Source organism: Chroicocephalus ridibundus, chromosome Z, assembly GCF_963924245.1.
Source record: "Chroicocephalus ridibundus chromosome Z, bChrRid1.1, whole genome shotgun sequence".
Taxonomy (NCBI): domain Eukaryota; kingdom Metazoa; phylum Chordata; class Aves; order Charadriiformes; family Laridae; genus Chroicocephalus; species Chroicocephalus ridibundus.
Genome location: NC_086316.1, coordinates 22,008,335 through 22,024,698, shown reverse-complemented (window position 1 = coordinate 22,024,698; position 16,364 = coordinate 22,008,335). Strand labels below are relative to the sequence as shown.

General features: G+C 40.5%; 1 protein-coding gene across 1 annotated transcript; it reads left to right on the top strand.

Annotated features, from left to right (window-relative positions):
* The first annotated feature begins 214 nt into the window (after positions 1-214).
* Positions 215-16,364, top strand: ALDH7A1 (aldehyde dehydrogenase 7 family member A1). Its single transcript, XM_063320408.1, has 18 exons — positions 215-475; positions 614-667; positions 1,691-1,756; positions 3,410-3,490; positions 5,582-5,705; positions 6,274-6,406; positions 7,029-7,073; positions 8,063-8,140; positions 9,022-9,119; positions 10,143-10,184; positions 11,518-11,612; positions 12,453-12,537; positions 12,835-12,941; positions 13,684-13,800; positions 14,232-14,329; positions 14,485-14,558; positions 14,967-15,042; positions 15,849-16,364. The coding sequence occupies exons 1-18, from the start codon at positions 302-304 to the stop codon at positions 15,901-15,903; spliced, it is 1,602 nt and encodes a 533-aa protein (XP_063176478.1). The 5' UTR covers positions 215-301; the 3' UTR covers positions 15,904-16,364.

Sequence of the window (16,364 nt, the reverse complement as noted above, 5' to 3'; positions counted from 1 at the left end):
CAGGCAGGCAAGGAGCCAGCAGGCAGGCAGGCAGGAGGCAGGCAGGGGGCAGACAGGCGTCAGGGGCCAGGAAAGGAGTCAGCAGGCGGGGGGCAGTGAGGGGGCGGGCAGGCGGCAGGAAGCCGAAAGGCGGGGGGGGGCGGCAGGGGGCCGCAGGAGGGGGCGGTGCCCGGCGGAGGGGCGTGGCCCCGCTCCCACCAATCGGCAGCGGCGGCGGAGGGGCGGGTCGGGGGCGGGTCGCGGCCGCCATTGCCGCGTGCCCCCCGCCGCGCCCCGCCGCCACCCGTGGCGGCCGCCGGCGATGCTGGGGTTGCGCCGCGCTGCCGCCGCGCTTCTGCCGCTGCGTGCTGGGTTCCCGGCGGCCGCCATGTCTACCCTGCTGGTCAGCCAGCCGCGCTACGCCTGGCTGCGGGAGCTGGGCCTGCAGGAGGAGAACCCGGGCGTCTACAACGGGCGCTGGGGCGGCCGCGGACAGGTGCGGGCGGCGGCGCGGCCTGTGGGTGGGAGCCGGGCCCTGAGGGGCGGGAGCGGCGGCCCTGAGGCCTTGCCGTTGGGTAGAAGGCACCCGCTGCTCATCCCCTTGCTGCTGCTCATCCCCTTCCTCCTGCTCTAGGTGGTGACGACCTACTGCCCCGCCAACAACGAGCCCATAGCCAGCGTCCGGCAGGTAAGCGCCCCTAGGCCCGGCCCGGCCGCGGGACCTCGGGCGGGCGGGGACCTAGCGGCGCCGCGGGACGAGAGGAGGCCTCCGGCCGCCGTGGCCGGAGTGAGGGGTGTACGTTGGGCCTTGGACTGGGAGCCGTGCCTCCGCTCGGCCGGGTTGGCGGAGGGCACGAAGCCGGCGGGGCGGGTGGGGACAGGGGCCCCAGGGGGTGTTGAGTCCGGAGGTGGTTGGCGGGGCCTCTCAGAGCTCGGGCCGTCTGCTGGAAATAAGCCCGTGGCTCTTCTGGGAAGAAAACCAGGCTGTTCGCCCTCTTCCCTCCTCTTCCCCCCCGCAAGCATTGTTGGGAAGAGCCAGGGCCCCTCCTGCCCGCCGTCGTTTGCAGCGGGAGCTGCCGAGCAGGGGTGGATTGCGGGTGTTCAGTGGCGGGGGGCGGAGGGGGGGGGGCACGAAGGAGAGCAGAGAGCAAAGTGGCATTCACGTGGTAAATTTGTGGGAGTCTTTAGTGTGAGAATAGTGGTACGGCGCTAACCTGCTCCGTTTGTATTAGGATTCGGTTAGCCCATGATGTCCAGTGAGGCTGGTGGAACAGGGCAGTCCTCACGGCCTTTGTTTAATGTTGTTAATAGCAGTGGTATTGAAGGTAGAAGAAGATACATGAGTATATGGTGAATGCCTGCCTCATAACTATTCTTTATGGACCATCCTTTGTTATCTGAAGGAAAACTTCTGCTGACGGTTTGTTGGGTGCTTTGGTTTTTTGTTTGTTTGTTTTTGGTTTTGGTTTTTTGTTTGGTTTTTTTTTTTAGCCAGCACATATGCTTTTCCTTGACAGAAACTTCAAGCAGCTCAACATGCCCTATAGGGACCAAACTATATACAGGATATAAACCTCCTGTAGAAGTGGTGTTCTGTAGTGCAGTACTATCCACTAGAAATGTCTTGAGTTGGATGCAGAAGCTTTCCTGTGGTGTTTGTTTTGGAGGTTTGTTTTTCCTAACTTTTTCTTTGACGTGCTTCTTCATGTAGGCTAGTTTGGAGGATTATGAAGAAACAGTAAAGAAGGCTAAAGAGGCATGGAAGGTCTGGGCTGATGTAAGTTAACAGAGACTTATCTTTTATAATATATCTCTGGCAGGTGAACACCATTAAATTGCCCTGTCAGGCGGGAGTGTAAAAAACATGTTCATATTGTGTATGCTGCATTAAAGCAAAAACCTGCAATGAGAACCTCAAGAAACAAACCCAGACAACGTTTGCACGTTACAACTGAGGTACAAAGATGAGGACATTGACTTGTGGAAAATGTTTGTTTTAAAAAGCCTGGCAAATTTACCCAGGTTTGTGCCTGTAAGCCATTGCCAACAGGTCTGCTGAAGTTCAGAAACCTTGTAGCAAGCAAATTATCCCTGTGGGTGTGTTTAGCTTCGTGTTGCCACATGCTTTCCACTGCAAGAACTCTGTAGAATATCTGGATACCTAACTTGTGGTGGTATCTTGTTCTCAAGGGGTGAGGAAGACTGCTGTTTTTGAGTGTGTCCTGATATTTCACAAAACGCAAAGCTATGTTATTCCAAAATTTTGGTGTTACATTGCTGTGTCAGACACTAGCTATTTTTCCTTAGCAAGCTGTAGTTCTTAGTGTCCCTGTACAAGCTATGGACAGGCTGCGTCCATTCTTTTGCTGGCCATGGCAGGCTTGTTTTTTATAGCTGCTTGCCACTTCTTTGATGCAAACTGAAACCTGAATTTTGTAAGGTACTGGGCATTCTGTATGTTATCCAGCAAATTAGTTTGCTTTGCCTGAAGAGAACAAAGTTTAGGACAAACAAAACGGCTTCCTCAGGATATGTTAGTACGTGTCCTTCTCTTACAATTTGTGAGTATAATGTTAGTGCGTGCGTGACGGCTCCTAATGTGTTTGGAAATAATTTGAAAGCAGCCTAACAGATAACAAAGAATCAACAGATCAAATGCTTTAAAGGCTTATCTCAAAGCTATTAGGTTTTAGTTTGGGAATTTTGGGTTATTTTAATGAAAGATTTTACCTTTTGCCTGGAAGAGATAAGCTTGCATGGTTTATGTATTCGCCACTTCTGTCTTTCCAACTACCTGTTCATCAGCAGGTTCTAATCCTGTAAATATGTGCGTGTGTATGGTTTATTATTTATCCTGGCTATTCATTTCTACCTAACATACTGATACCACATTAAAAAAAAAAATCTTATGAATATTGGTATATGGGTTTAATTTTTCAATGACTGAGGCTTCTATGGATTTCAACATCTGCTAACAAAATAAATGTCAGCAGCCATGGTCATCATACTGAAACAAAAAGTTTGAAAATGTGATATTAAATACGCTTCAAATGCTCAGAAACCAGTAAGTGTGGTTTTATTAAAAAATGCTTGTTTCTTGAGGTGCAGCTGGTTGTTTGGTCACTCTGTGTGTGGTGTAGCTGAACAGAAGCAGCACAACTAATAATCTGAATGTTTCTGGCAATATTCAGTGGAACTGAGGTTTTGAACAGTCATAAATATGTGCAATGTTATCAGTCTCTGTGAGGCACAAAACTGTTGTAAAGCAGTGCGCATGATAAAAATGAATGAGTCTTGGGAAGATAGGGGGAAAGGCACAGCAATCACTGATTTCTTGCTGCAGGAATAGAAAACTAGCAGTATATATGCAGAAGAAGTCACAGATGTTCAATCTCAAATAGATTTTTCTATTTGCTTTTGTTTTGACTAGATCCCTGCACCTAAGCGTGGAGAAATAGTGCGACAGATTGGCGATGCCCTGAGACAAAAAATCAAAGTTCTAGGAAGCTTGGTAAGGTGTTTTAAGGAGTTTAAATTTGCAGGGGAGGGTGGATGTGTGAGGGGGTGTGTCAAAACTGTTTTTCTCAGTTTTTAGCATACCACTCTGCAATACTAATCTTAATGATAGTTAAAATGCTGATAGTTCTGTTAGCTTGCCTAAAGAAATTTTAATTTCAAAAAAGGAAAAGAAAAATATAAAGATTGCATTCTGTCAATGTACACTGAAAATGATAATCTGTAATAAGAAAAGAAAGTGTAATTCCTTCTGAGCCTGTACTTTGACCAGGAGGAGTGTTACATCTGTTGCCCTGCTGTTTCCCACTTGCCTGTCAGATAGGGCACTGTCTGATACTAAAAGTGTCCTGAAAAAGACCTTCCTCTAATACTGAGCTTTTAACCTTGAGGTCTTTCTGGTGATCCACAGGGTTTTCCAAACTGACATGTAGAGGTATAAGGCTTCAGAAGGTGAGATGGTCTTAATGAGATCTTCTTGCAGTGCTGTGCAGGACATAGAGGTTGAAGGACCACTCCTTTAAAACCCTAGTTGCTAGGGAAGAAAAGGAGACAGGTGGGGAACTTGTCTCTCTCTTTTTACAGGGCTTGCTGTATGTGCTGCTATTCAGAAACAGCTGTCAGTGAATAACTCCATGTGTAGTCAAGCCCATATTGTTAACCTACAAAACTTTGTTCCGCTGTTTCCCTTGATGTTGTCTCCTCAGCAGAGTTTCTGTAGTGGAATTAGAGTGCTAATGTACTTTTATATTCAAAAATGGTACAGCTTCCCTGGTGAGTGTGGACAGACAGACGTTTGCTGTGTGTTCCTTGGACAACACTTGTTGCTTATTGCTAGAGCATTTTTTCTAGTTTTCCCAAGCAGATAAGAAGTCTGTTCAGCTCTTCCAGGATATGGGGTTGACTTCAGGGTGAAAGCTGTGCAGTGGGTATACAGGTTTTAGGACTTTTCCTGGCTTTAGATATGTGAAAGGGAATGGTATGGCAACTCAGATTTTAATATGCTGTTGGAAATTTCCAGCCTTGCCTCACAATGTTCTTTTCAAGTGTCCAGATGTATCGCTACTGTACTTACAGACTCAATGCTGTGTTTCTTAGTAAATATGTCTCATGCCCCTCCCATTTCTGATCACAGATAGGGACTATTCTTTCTGTCTTGAAATGACCACAGACATCATAGAAATACCTAGAAATACATTTAGTCGCCTTTGTTGTAACCTTTGCTTGAGGAATAAAATCTTGTGGCAATCCTTTGAACCTGATTCCTCACTTACCAGCTTTTTGAAAGTACAGTCATCAATCTAAAGTGGTAGGTGATATCTGCATGAAAGTCACACCTAAATATCAGAGCGTGACTGGAAAATTAAGTGGGGGTAAATGGGTGACTTCTTAGTTCCTAAGCTACTGAATTTTCTCACTTTTGAAGGAAAATGTCTTCAAACACCGCCTTATTCTCATTGCTAATTTATATGTCTGCCATGTATTTCTAACGTGCTTTTAACAGAAATACATATCTTTGCATTGACTTCAGCTAAAAAAAAAAAAAGATCCTAAACATCCCAGGTTAATAAAATACTAAAGATGTGTAGACATTTTCAGCAGTGTCTGAAAAAGGAATCTCTCAGACTCACTTTGAGATGTCATAAAATGAGCAGTTTCCTTATGTAAATGACTCTTTTTCTTTTCCTGGAGCAGAGTAATCCCTCTGTTCCAGTTTATTCCATGCCTGGTCCACAATGTATGCAAACGTCCTGATGGAAATTCAGTGTTTCATTGATCTAAACCTATGAACCTCATACTGTTGGATATTCCTTTCAGTAGATTATTTTTCATTTCCCCAGTTCATTAATTTCCTCTTCTAATTTCCTCCTATTTTATGGGAATGTGACTCCTGCCTAGTTGTCTATTGTGTTCTTTCTTTAAGCTGTGAATAACTCAGGAAGAAGTGAATCTCTCCTAATTAAAAAAAAGTTTATTAAATCTTACTTGGTGTACGGATATACCTGACATTTGTGGGAGACAAAATGTATTGGGGACACAGGGGATTTTTTTTTTAAACATAAATTTGTCTTGCTCTTAATTTTTTCAGGTCTCTCTGGAAATGGGAAAGATTTTTGTGGAGGGTGTTGGGGAAGTGCAGGAGTATGTTGATGTCTGTGACTATGCTGTTGGTTTGTCCCGAATGATTGGTGGACCTATTTTGCCTTCAGAAAGTAAGTATGTGTGTGTTTTGGGTTTTGGTTGGTTTTGTTTTGTACAAATGAAGAGGTGGAGATCTATCTTAAATAGACAGTGATGTAGTGCAGCAAAATCTCTGTACAGTGGGTTATTTAGGGAGCATGTTGTCTAGGAATAGATGTGCTGGTAGGCAGTAGCGCCACCTAATGAAGTATCTAGCCTGTGGCATATAGAAAGAGGCAGGCAACGGATTTTCTCTCCACTCTTTGAAGCATTAGATCCTCTTTGATTTTTTTTTTTCTTTTTTTTTTTTTTGTTAATGCAGGTGTTAGAGGAGAGTATGTAAAAAGTTCAGCAGTGTACTTAGAAATGAGAGACCTTTTTGTCAGTTACTGATTAGCAACCAATCACCATTCTGTTAACTGAATAGTTAAAATAGTAAAACTTCATGTTGTCGTGTTATTAGGTTTTTCCACAAGTTAGCTAACCTTGGAGTGATGCTAGGTCCCCTGCTCACATGGTTTCCTTTTGAAAGTAAAAAAAAAAACAAACCAAACAACATTAAATGGATGCAATTGCATTACATTGTATCTTTGCCTTCAGGACCTGGCCATGCCCTTATAGAGCAGTGGAATCCTGTTGGGTTAGTAGGAATCATCACGGCCTTTAACTTCCCTGTAGCGGTTTACGGGTGGAACAGCGCAATTGCAATGATCTGTGGAAACGCTTGCCTCTGGTAAGACATAGCTCTCCAACGTGCTAACAGTGTTTTAAAGTTAGAGAGCTATTATCTTAGGCATAAAATTGTTATCAGATATCTTGAGTTTCTGTACATTTGATCCTGTCTCATGTAGGCTTAATTTTTATTTAATTTTAGGTTCATTTGTAGTCAAAGAGCTTTGTTTTATGTTGCGGTAACCTATTCTATGAAATATTGAGATTCAGACCTGTCCAGGACTTAGCCAAATGGGCTGTTAGTAAAGAACCCTGGTTGAGGTCTTGCAGCAGCGGTAGCAAACAGTTAATATTTTCAGAATTTGTACAGCTAAAATTAAGAATCAAAATAAGTAGCTTTACTTCCTCTCCTTGCTCCTGCTTCGCTTTCATCTGCCTGCTTCACTCTAATGTCTGGCATATCTCTTGTCCATGTGGATTTCAGTAGAAGCTCTGAAGGCTTAGCTGTGGAAAGAAATGCTTGAGTTCCTGTCTTAACACGCACCCAAAAACCAGCCTAAGCAAACTGTGCTGGATTTGAGATACCATACAAATGGCATATTTGAATTATTTCTTATTCTCAAAGACTTGAAAAGAAAATAATGTAATTCTTTTTACAAAAAAATATTTCTTTTTCCTTTTAGGAAGGGTGCTCCTACAACATCCCTCATTAGTGTTGCTGTTACAAAGTGAGTTCTGGTTTATTTGCTTTCTGTTTTGCTTTTTAAACAACTTCTTTTCTTTTTGAGGTAGTGTTTAGTGGTCAGAACAACTGCTTTCCCCTTGTTACCTAAGAAGTAGCAGTATATAAATGATGTTAACTATACTGTTAGCCATTTTTTTTCTGGGACCAGGGCTGTGCTGCTGCTGAAGTCAGGCTAGCTTTGTGGTTTGCTTCTTTGTAGAAGATGAATAACTCACGAAATTCATTTTCTCTCAATCATGTATTCATGTTTCAGAATCATCCCTTCTTTTGGGAGTCTTAGCCCAACATCAGCACCCAGTTTCTTGGCAAATTCTTCTGGCTAGCTGGATGCCTTCACACAGTCTTATCCAAACCTAGTAACACCTTAGCATGTGTTTCCTGGGTTCAAAACTCGTTCTTGATGAAAAGCAGAACTCCTCCAAAGAATAAATGTCACAGTGATACTTGTTCTAGGTTTATTGTTACTTTACTTGCTATATTAGCATTTTAAATACTTATCTGTTGTGTGCTATGAGTAACCTTTATTTTTAAACACTAAATATAAATAGGCCACTTTAGAATAACTAATTAGTAAGTCTTGTATCTTTAATATTAACTTGTGAGAACAACGGCCCAAAACTACTTACTACGAGTATTTTACGTAACTACATGAAGTTATATAAATGTCTCTTTCTAATGGTGAAAGACTCTATGGCCAAGGTTTTTACACACTTGTCTGAGCTAGTTGTGTGAATGTGTAATGAATATATTTTAAAGTCTAGTCTTCTGTGTGAGCTGTGATTGTAACACCAAAGTCCTTCATGAGAGAAGTATGTTATGTATTGTACAAACTACAAGTCAATTAACTGCAAGACTGCTGCTTTTTAAAAATCTGCAGCTTCTTCATGTGCATGGTCAGATAGTTTAAATTGGTCATTCTCTATTGTATGCACACGTCAGAAATCTCTGAAATTTTTACATCTTTGATTCTAGGATAATTGCCAAAGTCTTGGAGGATAACAAAGTGCCTGGAGCAATCTGTTCTCTGGTTTGTGGTGGAGCAGACATTGGGTAGGTAACATTTCTTGTGTTTTGTGAAGATGTATAGAGGATAAAGAATATTCTTTGAGGTGGTACTTGTAAAGTTATTCTGATCTTCAGGAGTTCCCAATACAGGCATGTACCTGTTGCCATCATTTTTATCAACCAATCTGAAACTCTGGCCCTGCTGTAAGCATAATACCTATTTCTACTTGCTGTTGTGAGATCAGCTACTAACAAATAACTTATCAGATATTTAATGAAGAAGCTTGACTAAGTTTATATTCTACTTCTGCATATGCTTACACCCAAAGAATGCAGATAATATTAAATTCCACTCATCATGTTCTTAAGAATTTTCAATTTCTAGCCCATTGGCCTTTTGGACCACTTGTGGAGGAGAATACTTCCCCATTTTCCATGCTTACATAGAAATCTGCACTTGCTCATACATGTGTACTATAGATGCTTGGAAAATGTAGAGATCAAATTGTTTTGTTTGATTATTACAACGTGGAAATTCCCAGTACAAATGTATATTCAGATGTATCTTTTGAGCATTTCAAGAGAAGACAAAACAGAAGGCAGGCATAAAGAAAAGTGATAGGCATGCATATTTTCTAAGGGAACATAATAACTGGAGCTGATCTCACTACATACTTAAGATTAAATTTCAAAATTGGTCTAGTTGATGCTCTTATGGTCTGAAAAGGGGGAGGCAAACAGCCTGGTTCCTCATTTCTGGCTAAGAAGAAGCTTTCCTGCTCAGTCACTTACCAGATGTTTTCAAAGAAGTGGCTCTGACTTTCAAAGATCTCCCTGTTTGAAGTTGATTTATGTGAAAAGTGCAAGCAGCTTTTCCAGCTGTCTACTCTTCCGTTGAACATGGTGGTATGTCTCTCGTTGTGCAGGACAGCAATGGCAAGAGATGAGAGAATGGACCTGTTGTCCTTCACTGGCAGCACAAAAGTGGGCAAGCAGGTAGCGCTTATGGTTCAGGAGAGATTTGGTGAGTGTGTGGGGTCTCCTCCACTTCATTCCTTTCCATGGTTGTGAAAGACAGGGGAGCTCTATAGGACTGTAAAATAACAGCTTGTTTCACTTACCTCTTGTGCTAGCTTTTTTTTTTTTTTTTTCAACTTAGTTGAAATAGGATGTTGAAACTGCTCAGAGCTAGATACTGCATTTTTCAGTTAGTTCTGCTGCTACCCAGCAATTTTTTTTAGGGTATCCACAAATCCATGTCCCTACAGTTAATTCAGGGAGCTGGGGGAGGGCCGTCCATTAATATAATTGTGTGGAGATTGTCGAGATGAACAGCCAGGGGCTATGGTCTCTTGGCAATGTATTCCATGGAGAAATGCCCCTTTGTGTTTTACTCCTTATAAATAAAGAAAAAAGTTACAATTTTTGAGGTGCTGTTTTTGTTGCAAATACTGAAAAGTGTACAGGCATGAGTCCATGCACAGCTGCTGGGTTTTAACTCTTCAGTTTTAAACAGAAAACCTTTTGAACAGGTCGTTTAATACATTTGAAGTTCATAGGAGCATAAAAAAGAAAAAATCAGAACAGATTGCAAATGTTCACCCAGAAGTAGATAGCAATTTATTTTTTTCTCTCAGATTTGAGATAAAACAGTTGCCAGAGAAATAAATAAGCCTGGTTAAATTTTTTGTGTGCATTTTGATCTCTGTAGCACCTCCTTCTCTTCTTAGTCTGCATCATACTATTTATGCTGCAACTTTTTCTGTTTTCATCTTTTCCTTTCCAGTGCTAGTTTTGCCTAATTTTTTTCAGCTTCCTTCTGCTGTAACTGCTCTCCAGGTATCTTCACAATATGTGGTAGATGTCGTATTCAGTGTAATTTTCTGCTTTGACTGGAGTGATTAGCTGACTGTGATGCCTAAAACTTTTTGTATATCCAGAAGAATATGTTTAATGAAACTTAGCTTTAGTTAGAGGTAACCTCACTGAATGAGGTGCAGTGAATTCGTGTGCGTGTAACATAACTTGTTTTGTGTGTTTTCATTAGGTCGAAGTCTGCTGGAACTGGGAGGAAACAATGCCATTATTGGTAATATGCACTGTAGAAATTTAATCCCATAGATAATATTTGGAAGTTGGTATACAAGTGTTTGTTGCAAATTGTCTGGTTTTTTCTTTTTTTTCCATGGTGGGGGTTTAAAAAGTACGTAGTGAATGTTGATTTTTTTTTCTGTCTTCAGTATTGTGGAAAGGTTAGTGTTTTAAGGTTAAAAAATGAAAGTTCAAGTTCTTACATGTATTCACCATTGAAGTGAAGAAGGGAATGAGAGAAGCAGTAAGCTTCAGTAGTGTGATGTGAAAAATGCTAAATGAATTTGATTTTAGGATAGTTCTAATCTCATGAACACCACATTTTTAGCATTTTAGAATAAAAGTACCTATATATAAATTCTAAGACACTTATGATACTTGAAAGCAAAGCATGCAGGTATGTATTTCAGTAGTGCATTTTACAGGTTTAAGTAGCTTCAGGTATGACCTAGTTCCCAGGTAGACATAAATACTGTGAAGCTGAGCAATATGGCAGAAAGAAAATATAAGCTAGATAAATACCTAAATTGCCGTCCCATTGTGTTATAGCCTTCTGTTGCACCTTTCTTATGTTATGAACAAATGTAATTGGCTATCTAGAATATTTAGCTCTTCTGAAAGTCACATTTGAGCAGGTCATTCTTTTTTCCTGGGCTACTTTGCAACCAGTAGCATAAACTTTCTTTATACTTAAAAAATGGTTTCTTTTTTCATATGAAAGTCCTGCTTTTTCTGGAGTTGGCTTTGGGTGATAGCATAAACATTTTTTGGTTAAACTTTGTCCCAAATTTAATAATAATTTTGGATACTTAGAGAATTCTGTGGGACTGGTTAAGCTGAGTGATATTTTGGGGATCCTTCAAGGCTTATACAGACTAGCATTGATTTAAACATCCCAGTATCTTCGAGCCAGATGAATTTGTTCAGCTTCTTTATATTTTATGTTATTGAGTACCTGTGTGTTTTCGCTATGTTTTTGCATGCCATCTGGATACACTTTACTATTGTTTCTTTATGCTGCTAGATGTCTCAGTGAGACAAGGAGAAGGTGACAAAATGTCAAGAAATTGCATGTAGTTTCTTGAATTGAAATGAAGCTGAAGTTCTTTGCAAGCTGTATTGCAAAAGGCTCTCTTTAGTTGTTCAGACCTACATGTATGTCCAATTGTGTGTGTCTAATTCCAGGTGTAAAAGTAATAGGAGTTTTGAGGTGTTTCTGTGTATCTTAGTGCACTATGCTAGTGCGACTGTTCCTAGTGCTTCTTAACCAACTTGTCTTGCAAACTGCCTGTTTACTTCAGTAACATGCTGATGTTTTAATTTTTATTAAGTATTTGAAGATGCAGATCTGAACCTAGTCATCCCATCTGCTCTATTTGCTGCTGTGGGAACAGCGGGTCAGAGGTGCACGACTGCCAGGAGACTGGTGAGTAAATGTGTGTTGTTTGCTTTGGGTAGCTCTGAATTTAAACTTACTCCAAATTAGCTCAGAAAATGCCTGACAATTCCAGATATTATGCAAATAATCTTTGAAACACATTTTTCTTTGTCAAAAATCAGTATGATGGGAAAATAAGACGATAGTTTGTCATTTCACTGTAATTTCAGTTCTAAGGAGTTTCTTTGTATGTGTTTCTGAATGTACCCGCTGCTAAAACTCAGGAAAATAAAACCTTAACCATAGTTTTATTTTTCTCTGTTTTCATTGCCAGCCCTTCTTTGCTTGTGCCTACTACAAATTGTGATGCAGGGTTTAGATTCAGCAAAGCAAGGCGGTGTGTGTTGCTTTTTAACCAATCATTTTCAACAAGTTTAAAGGTGTTATAATGTCAGCCCGTGTCTGTGTAGTCTATTCAGAGTTGGGTTGATTGGGTAAATATTTGTCAAAGTTGATGCGGGTTAACTTTGGGTGTTTAGGAAGGGTGTATAGCAATGAAAATCACTTGGGTATTTGTCCTAAAACACTTAACTGAAGAGTTTACAGAACACACCGATACCATTCATCTGAGATGGGGTAAAATTAAAACAGGCTTTTGTTTCTTTGCTTCTTTTAAGTCTTCATGGTGAAGATTTTAAATCTTGATTTCATGGTGTTGGTGCTATTTTGAGGCCTTGCCTCATGTGTTTATTTTTAACTTTGGGATTTGCTGAATATGGGCAATGCTATCTTCACACTTTATTCATCCCCCTTCGAAGTGCAGTAGTACTTCAGGTATGGGTACATAGGCTGAGCTCTCATACAACCTTCTTACCACATTTTATTTAGTTCCTCCATGAAAGCATCCACGATGAGGTGGTGACAAAGCTTGCTAAGGCCTATGCCCAGGTCCGCATTGGTGATCCGTGGGATTGTAAGTAGCTATTTCCAACTCATGGGTTTAGGAGACAAGTTTCTGTTTGTTTCTTTCTGTTTAAATTCCAAAAAGATTATAGATCAAACCTATCTAGCTGTAGCAGTTTACCAGGGAATGACAGCTGGTGACAGCTGGTTTCGTTTAGAATACAAACGCTGAAGGGGGGATGAAGAACCCAGCTAATACTGCTCATCTTGGACAGATTAAATAATTACTCCCAAAATGTCATTATAAGAATATTTGCAAACACATACAGTTTTGCTGAAAGTATGTCTTTGGATCTTTTATTTTCAGCTGACACTCTGTACGGGCCCCTTCATACCAAAGAAGCAGTGAAAATGTTCCTTGATGCAGTAGAACAAGCAAAACAACAGGGTGGCTCTGTGGTCTATGGTGGAAAGGTAACTTACTTTTATTCTCCCTGCTACATTTAGTGCTCTAGCAAAAAAAATACAGTAATGTGGTGGCGTAGGCCAAGATTGTACCTCAGTTTGTTCTGTCAGCCATTACAGTACGTTAAGTTAGTCAGTCTGAGAATGTTTGAATTGCAACCCAAGATGGGTCTACTTGGAAGCTACCTTCTCTAAGAAACGGCTAAGAGCTTTTGGCTGTTCCTTGTACTACTCTCTAGTTGCAAGTGATGGTGAAAATACAAGCAGCCATGTAAATGGTGAATATCAAACACATAACAAATAAAAATTGCTGCTCTTTCCCTGGATTCACACTATCAAACATCATAAAGATTCAAGAGAGCCACTTGCACATCTTCATCATATGGGATGTTTAATTCTTATGATGTTCTGGGAATTCTTGTCTTTCACTGGCACTTTCTTTATTCCTAATACCTTTAAAGTTGTAATCAGTTTACTAATCAGCTTACAGGTACAAGAAAGGAAGTGGGTTTTGTTAGCTGCTAAACTTTGAGATTTCGTTACCTGTTAGAAGACTAAGTTATGCTTCTGTATTTTAAATACTTAAATAAATGAAATTTAAGTTACCTACTCAGATGACCTGACCTTCTGTTTCTGGTTGCTGGGCACAACTATAGTAATCAGACTATGAAGGATTCCCTTCCTACACTAGTACTAAGCATGATACAGGTTTGAAATTACTCAGTTGTTTCTTCTTTTATGTGTTCTGAAGGTTATAAATCGCCCTGGAAACTATGTTGAACCAACCATTGTGACTGGCCTTCCTCATAATGCACCCATTGTCCACACTGAGACATTTGCCCCCATACTGTATGTGCTGAAATTTAAGGTAAAATAACAGTGGGGAATTAGTCAGGTGTCAAGGATGATAACAAAAGAGTCAGGAGAGAGATTTGAGATGTATGTCATGTTCATGTAATAGTCCCGGCACTTCAAGAAGTGGTAACTGTTGTTCTGCACTGTGGGATATCCAATGTAATAGCTTACCGCACTGCGTAGCTACATTTATGCATTTTCTGTGAAGAGCACTGGAGTTAAGATGAGAGTCTGTACAGGAATAGATTTCTATTGTTCACATCAACCTGCTCAAAAGCAGGTTGTGTGTTTTGTGCAGTGGTGGAGGTATCCTATTCCTAACTTGGTGCAGATGTATTTGACAAGTGGCATTCGTTTAGATTCACATTATGGCTGTGATACGGTTTTTTTTCTCACAGTACTTCTTTGTAACTGCTTTGCTTTGAATGTTCATGCTCCTTTTAGGAGGAAGAGGAGGTTTTTGCATGGAATAATGAAGTAAAACAAGGTCTTTCCAGCAGTATCTTTACCAAGGATTTGGGAAGGATTTTCCGCTGGCTTGGGTATGATTTAAATTGTTTTTGTACCTTCCTGAAGCATAGGTTCATGTCTTTTGTAAACCTATGCACAATGCTAGTTGAGCATTTTATAGCCCTCATATTAGGGAAGGAGCCTTTCCTGATCCTGAGTAGCAATTGCGTCTTATCTTTCTTTGTAGGCCAAAGGGATCTGACTGTGGCATTGTGAATGTCAACATCCCAACCAGTGGGGCTGAGATTGGAGGTGCTTTTGGTATGTTACTTATGCTTTTCTCTTTATCCTTTAAATGATTAAATCCTCTAGCATTGTATATTATTGATATTATGACTTGATATTATTCCTCAGGCTTCATTTCTTTTAAAGCACATTTTTGTACTCTTGTCTCAACAAAACAAAATAGTTTTAAAACAAAGTCCTCTGGTGCCAGCATGATGAAACTTTAAACTCCAGGCAGATGGTTTTTGGATCAAGCATGAGGAGAGAGCTAGCTGTGTGAGATGTATGTGGCGGTGTTCTAGTAATTTATTTCAGATACAGAACAAGGGCAAAGCAACAGTTTTTCCCATGAATTTTCATAACATGTCTCTCGTCCTGGAGTTAGTCCAGATTCCTGTGCTCAAAAAAAATTTCAAGTTTTCATTTATAAACTTTTTCCTACAGGTGGTGAAAAGCACACTGGTGGGGGAAGAGAATCTGGAAGTGATTCATGGAAACTTTATATGAGACGGTCTACTTGGTGAGACAGACTTTTTAAATTCCAAATAAATGTAAATTACAGATAAACTTGTAAAAGTTCAAAACGTATAAATCCTTGACTACAGGAGGTTATCTTTGCTAAATGTGAGATAACCATGTATGAGTGTAACTGCCTTTTCTTCATGCAAGAATTTACGTCTGTGTTACTAGTAGAAGATGATTTGAAGGGTCTAGATAAAGACCTTTCTTTACTCACTGTTCCTCAAAAGGAAAGAAAAAAAATCTGGTTTTCCCCTCTTGCCTGATTTTAAACTTGTCTAAAAATTAAATTACTGAAACTTGTCAGGAAAAACATGAAGTGGCAACCACAGTGAGGGGTTTTGCCACCTCTATTGCCAGTGGTGGGTGATTTAGCTACACGTTGGGTATCCATCCATAAATCTCCTGACAGTCTGTAGTGGTTGACCATTCCCACTTTCTGCTGGCTTCCCTTAGACTTTACATGTGCTAACTTTGGTTTCCATGCAAAGGCTTATGAACACGAGAAACCCCACCTTGATTTTTCTAGATGGGCATTCTCCTAGTAAGAGATTAAATAGAGAATAGTACTTTACCTTCTCTTTGATCTATCAAGGAAGAGATAACGGTGAATGTGGCCTTTCCCCATACATAGTTACTATATTGAAAACTGGAGTAAAGTCAGTTCATAACTATGAATAGGCAAACTGCTTACAGAAGTCTTTTATATACATGTGACAGAAATCAGAAGTGTTGTATATAGGAGGTGGACTGCATAATCTGTCTCAGAGATCAAGTCCGGTCTCTAAATACTTGTTTCTTTTCCAGCACAATCAATTACAGCAAGGATTTACCTTTGGCTCAAGGAATCAAGTTTCAGTAACAGCCTTATGAACGGCCGTGCCATGAACTCTCCTAGCATTTCAGAATGAAGCACCTTCTAAGCCTCATGGGGAAGAAAATTAATTAGCTGAAATTTATCTGCAGCAAGGATACTAATTCTGTCAAAAAATCAGCTACTCTAACATTGCTTCACTTTCAATGTATGAAATTACTGCTTCAGTCTTCAAATGAGAAGTATGTGGTCTTTGACAAGAAGGGAGGATGTCGGAAACTAACAAACTCGGATTCAGGCAGCCTGGACAATCTTCTGTTGCCTTATCACTATATTTCAGTATCAACACTGTCCGTATCTCCTGCCTCCTCACCATTTGCTGATATTACCAGCTAATGGTCTATGCTTCAAACTACACGCTGAATTTCCTACAGATACCTGGTGCTGGGGAGGGGGGACAGTACAGGGCTATTTTTCAATGCATAAATAAAGGTACATTTTGTGAGATA

Bases quoted from the DNA above. Each gene is read 5' to 3' on its own strand.
- ALDH7A1 (XM_063320408.1), top strand. From the start codon at position 302: ATGCTGGGGTTGCGCCGCGCTGCCGCCGCGCTTCTGCCGCTGCGTGCT. The intron at 1,757-3,409 runs GTAAGTTAACAG...TGTTTTGACTAG, and splicing joins CATGGAAGGTCTGGGCTGAT to ATCCCTGCACCTAAGCGTGG. The intron at 10,185-11,517 runs GTAATATGCACT...ATTTTTATTAAG, and splicing joins AGGAAACAATGCCATTATTG to TATTTGAAGATGCAGATCTG.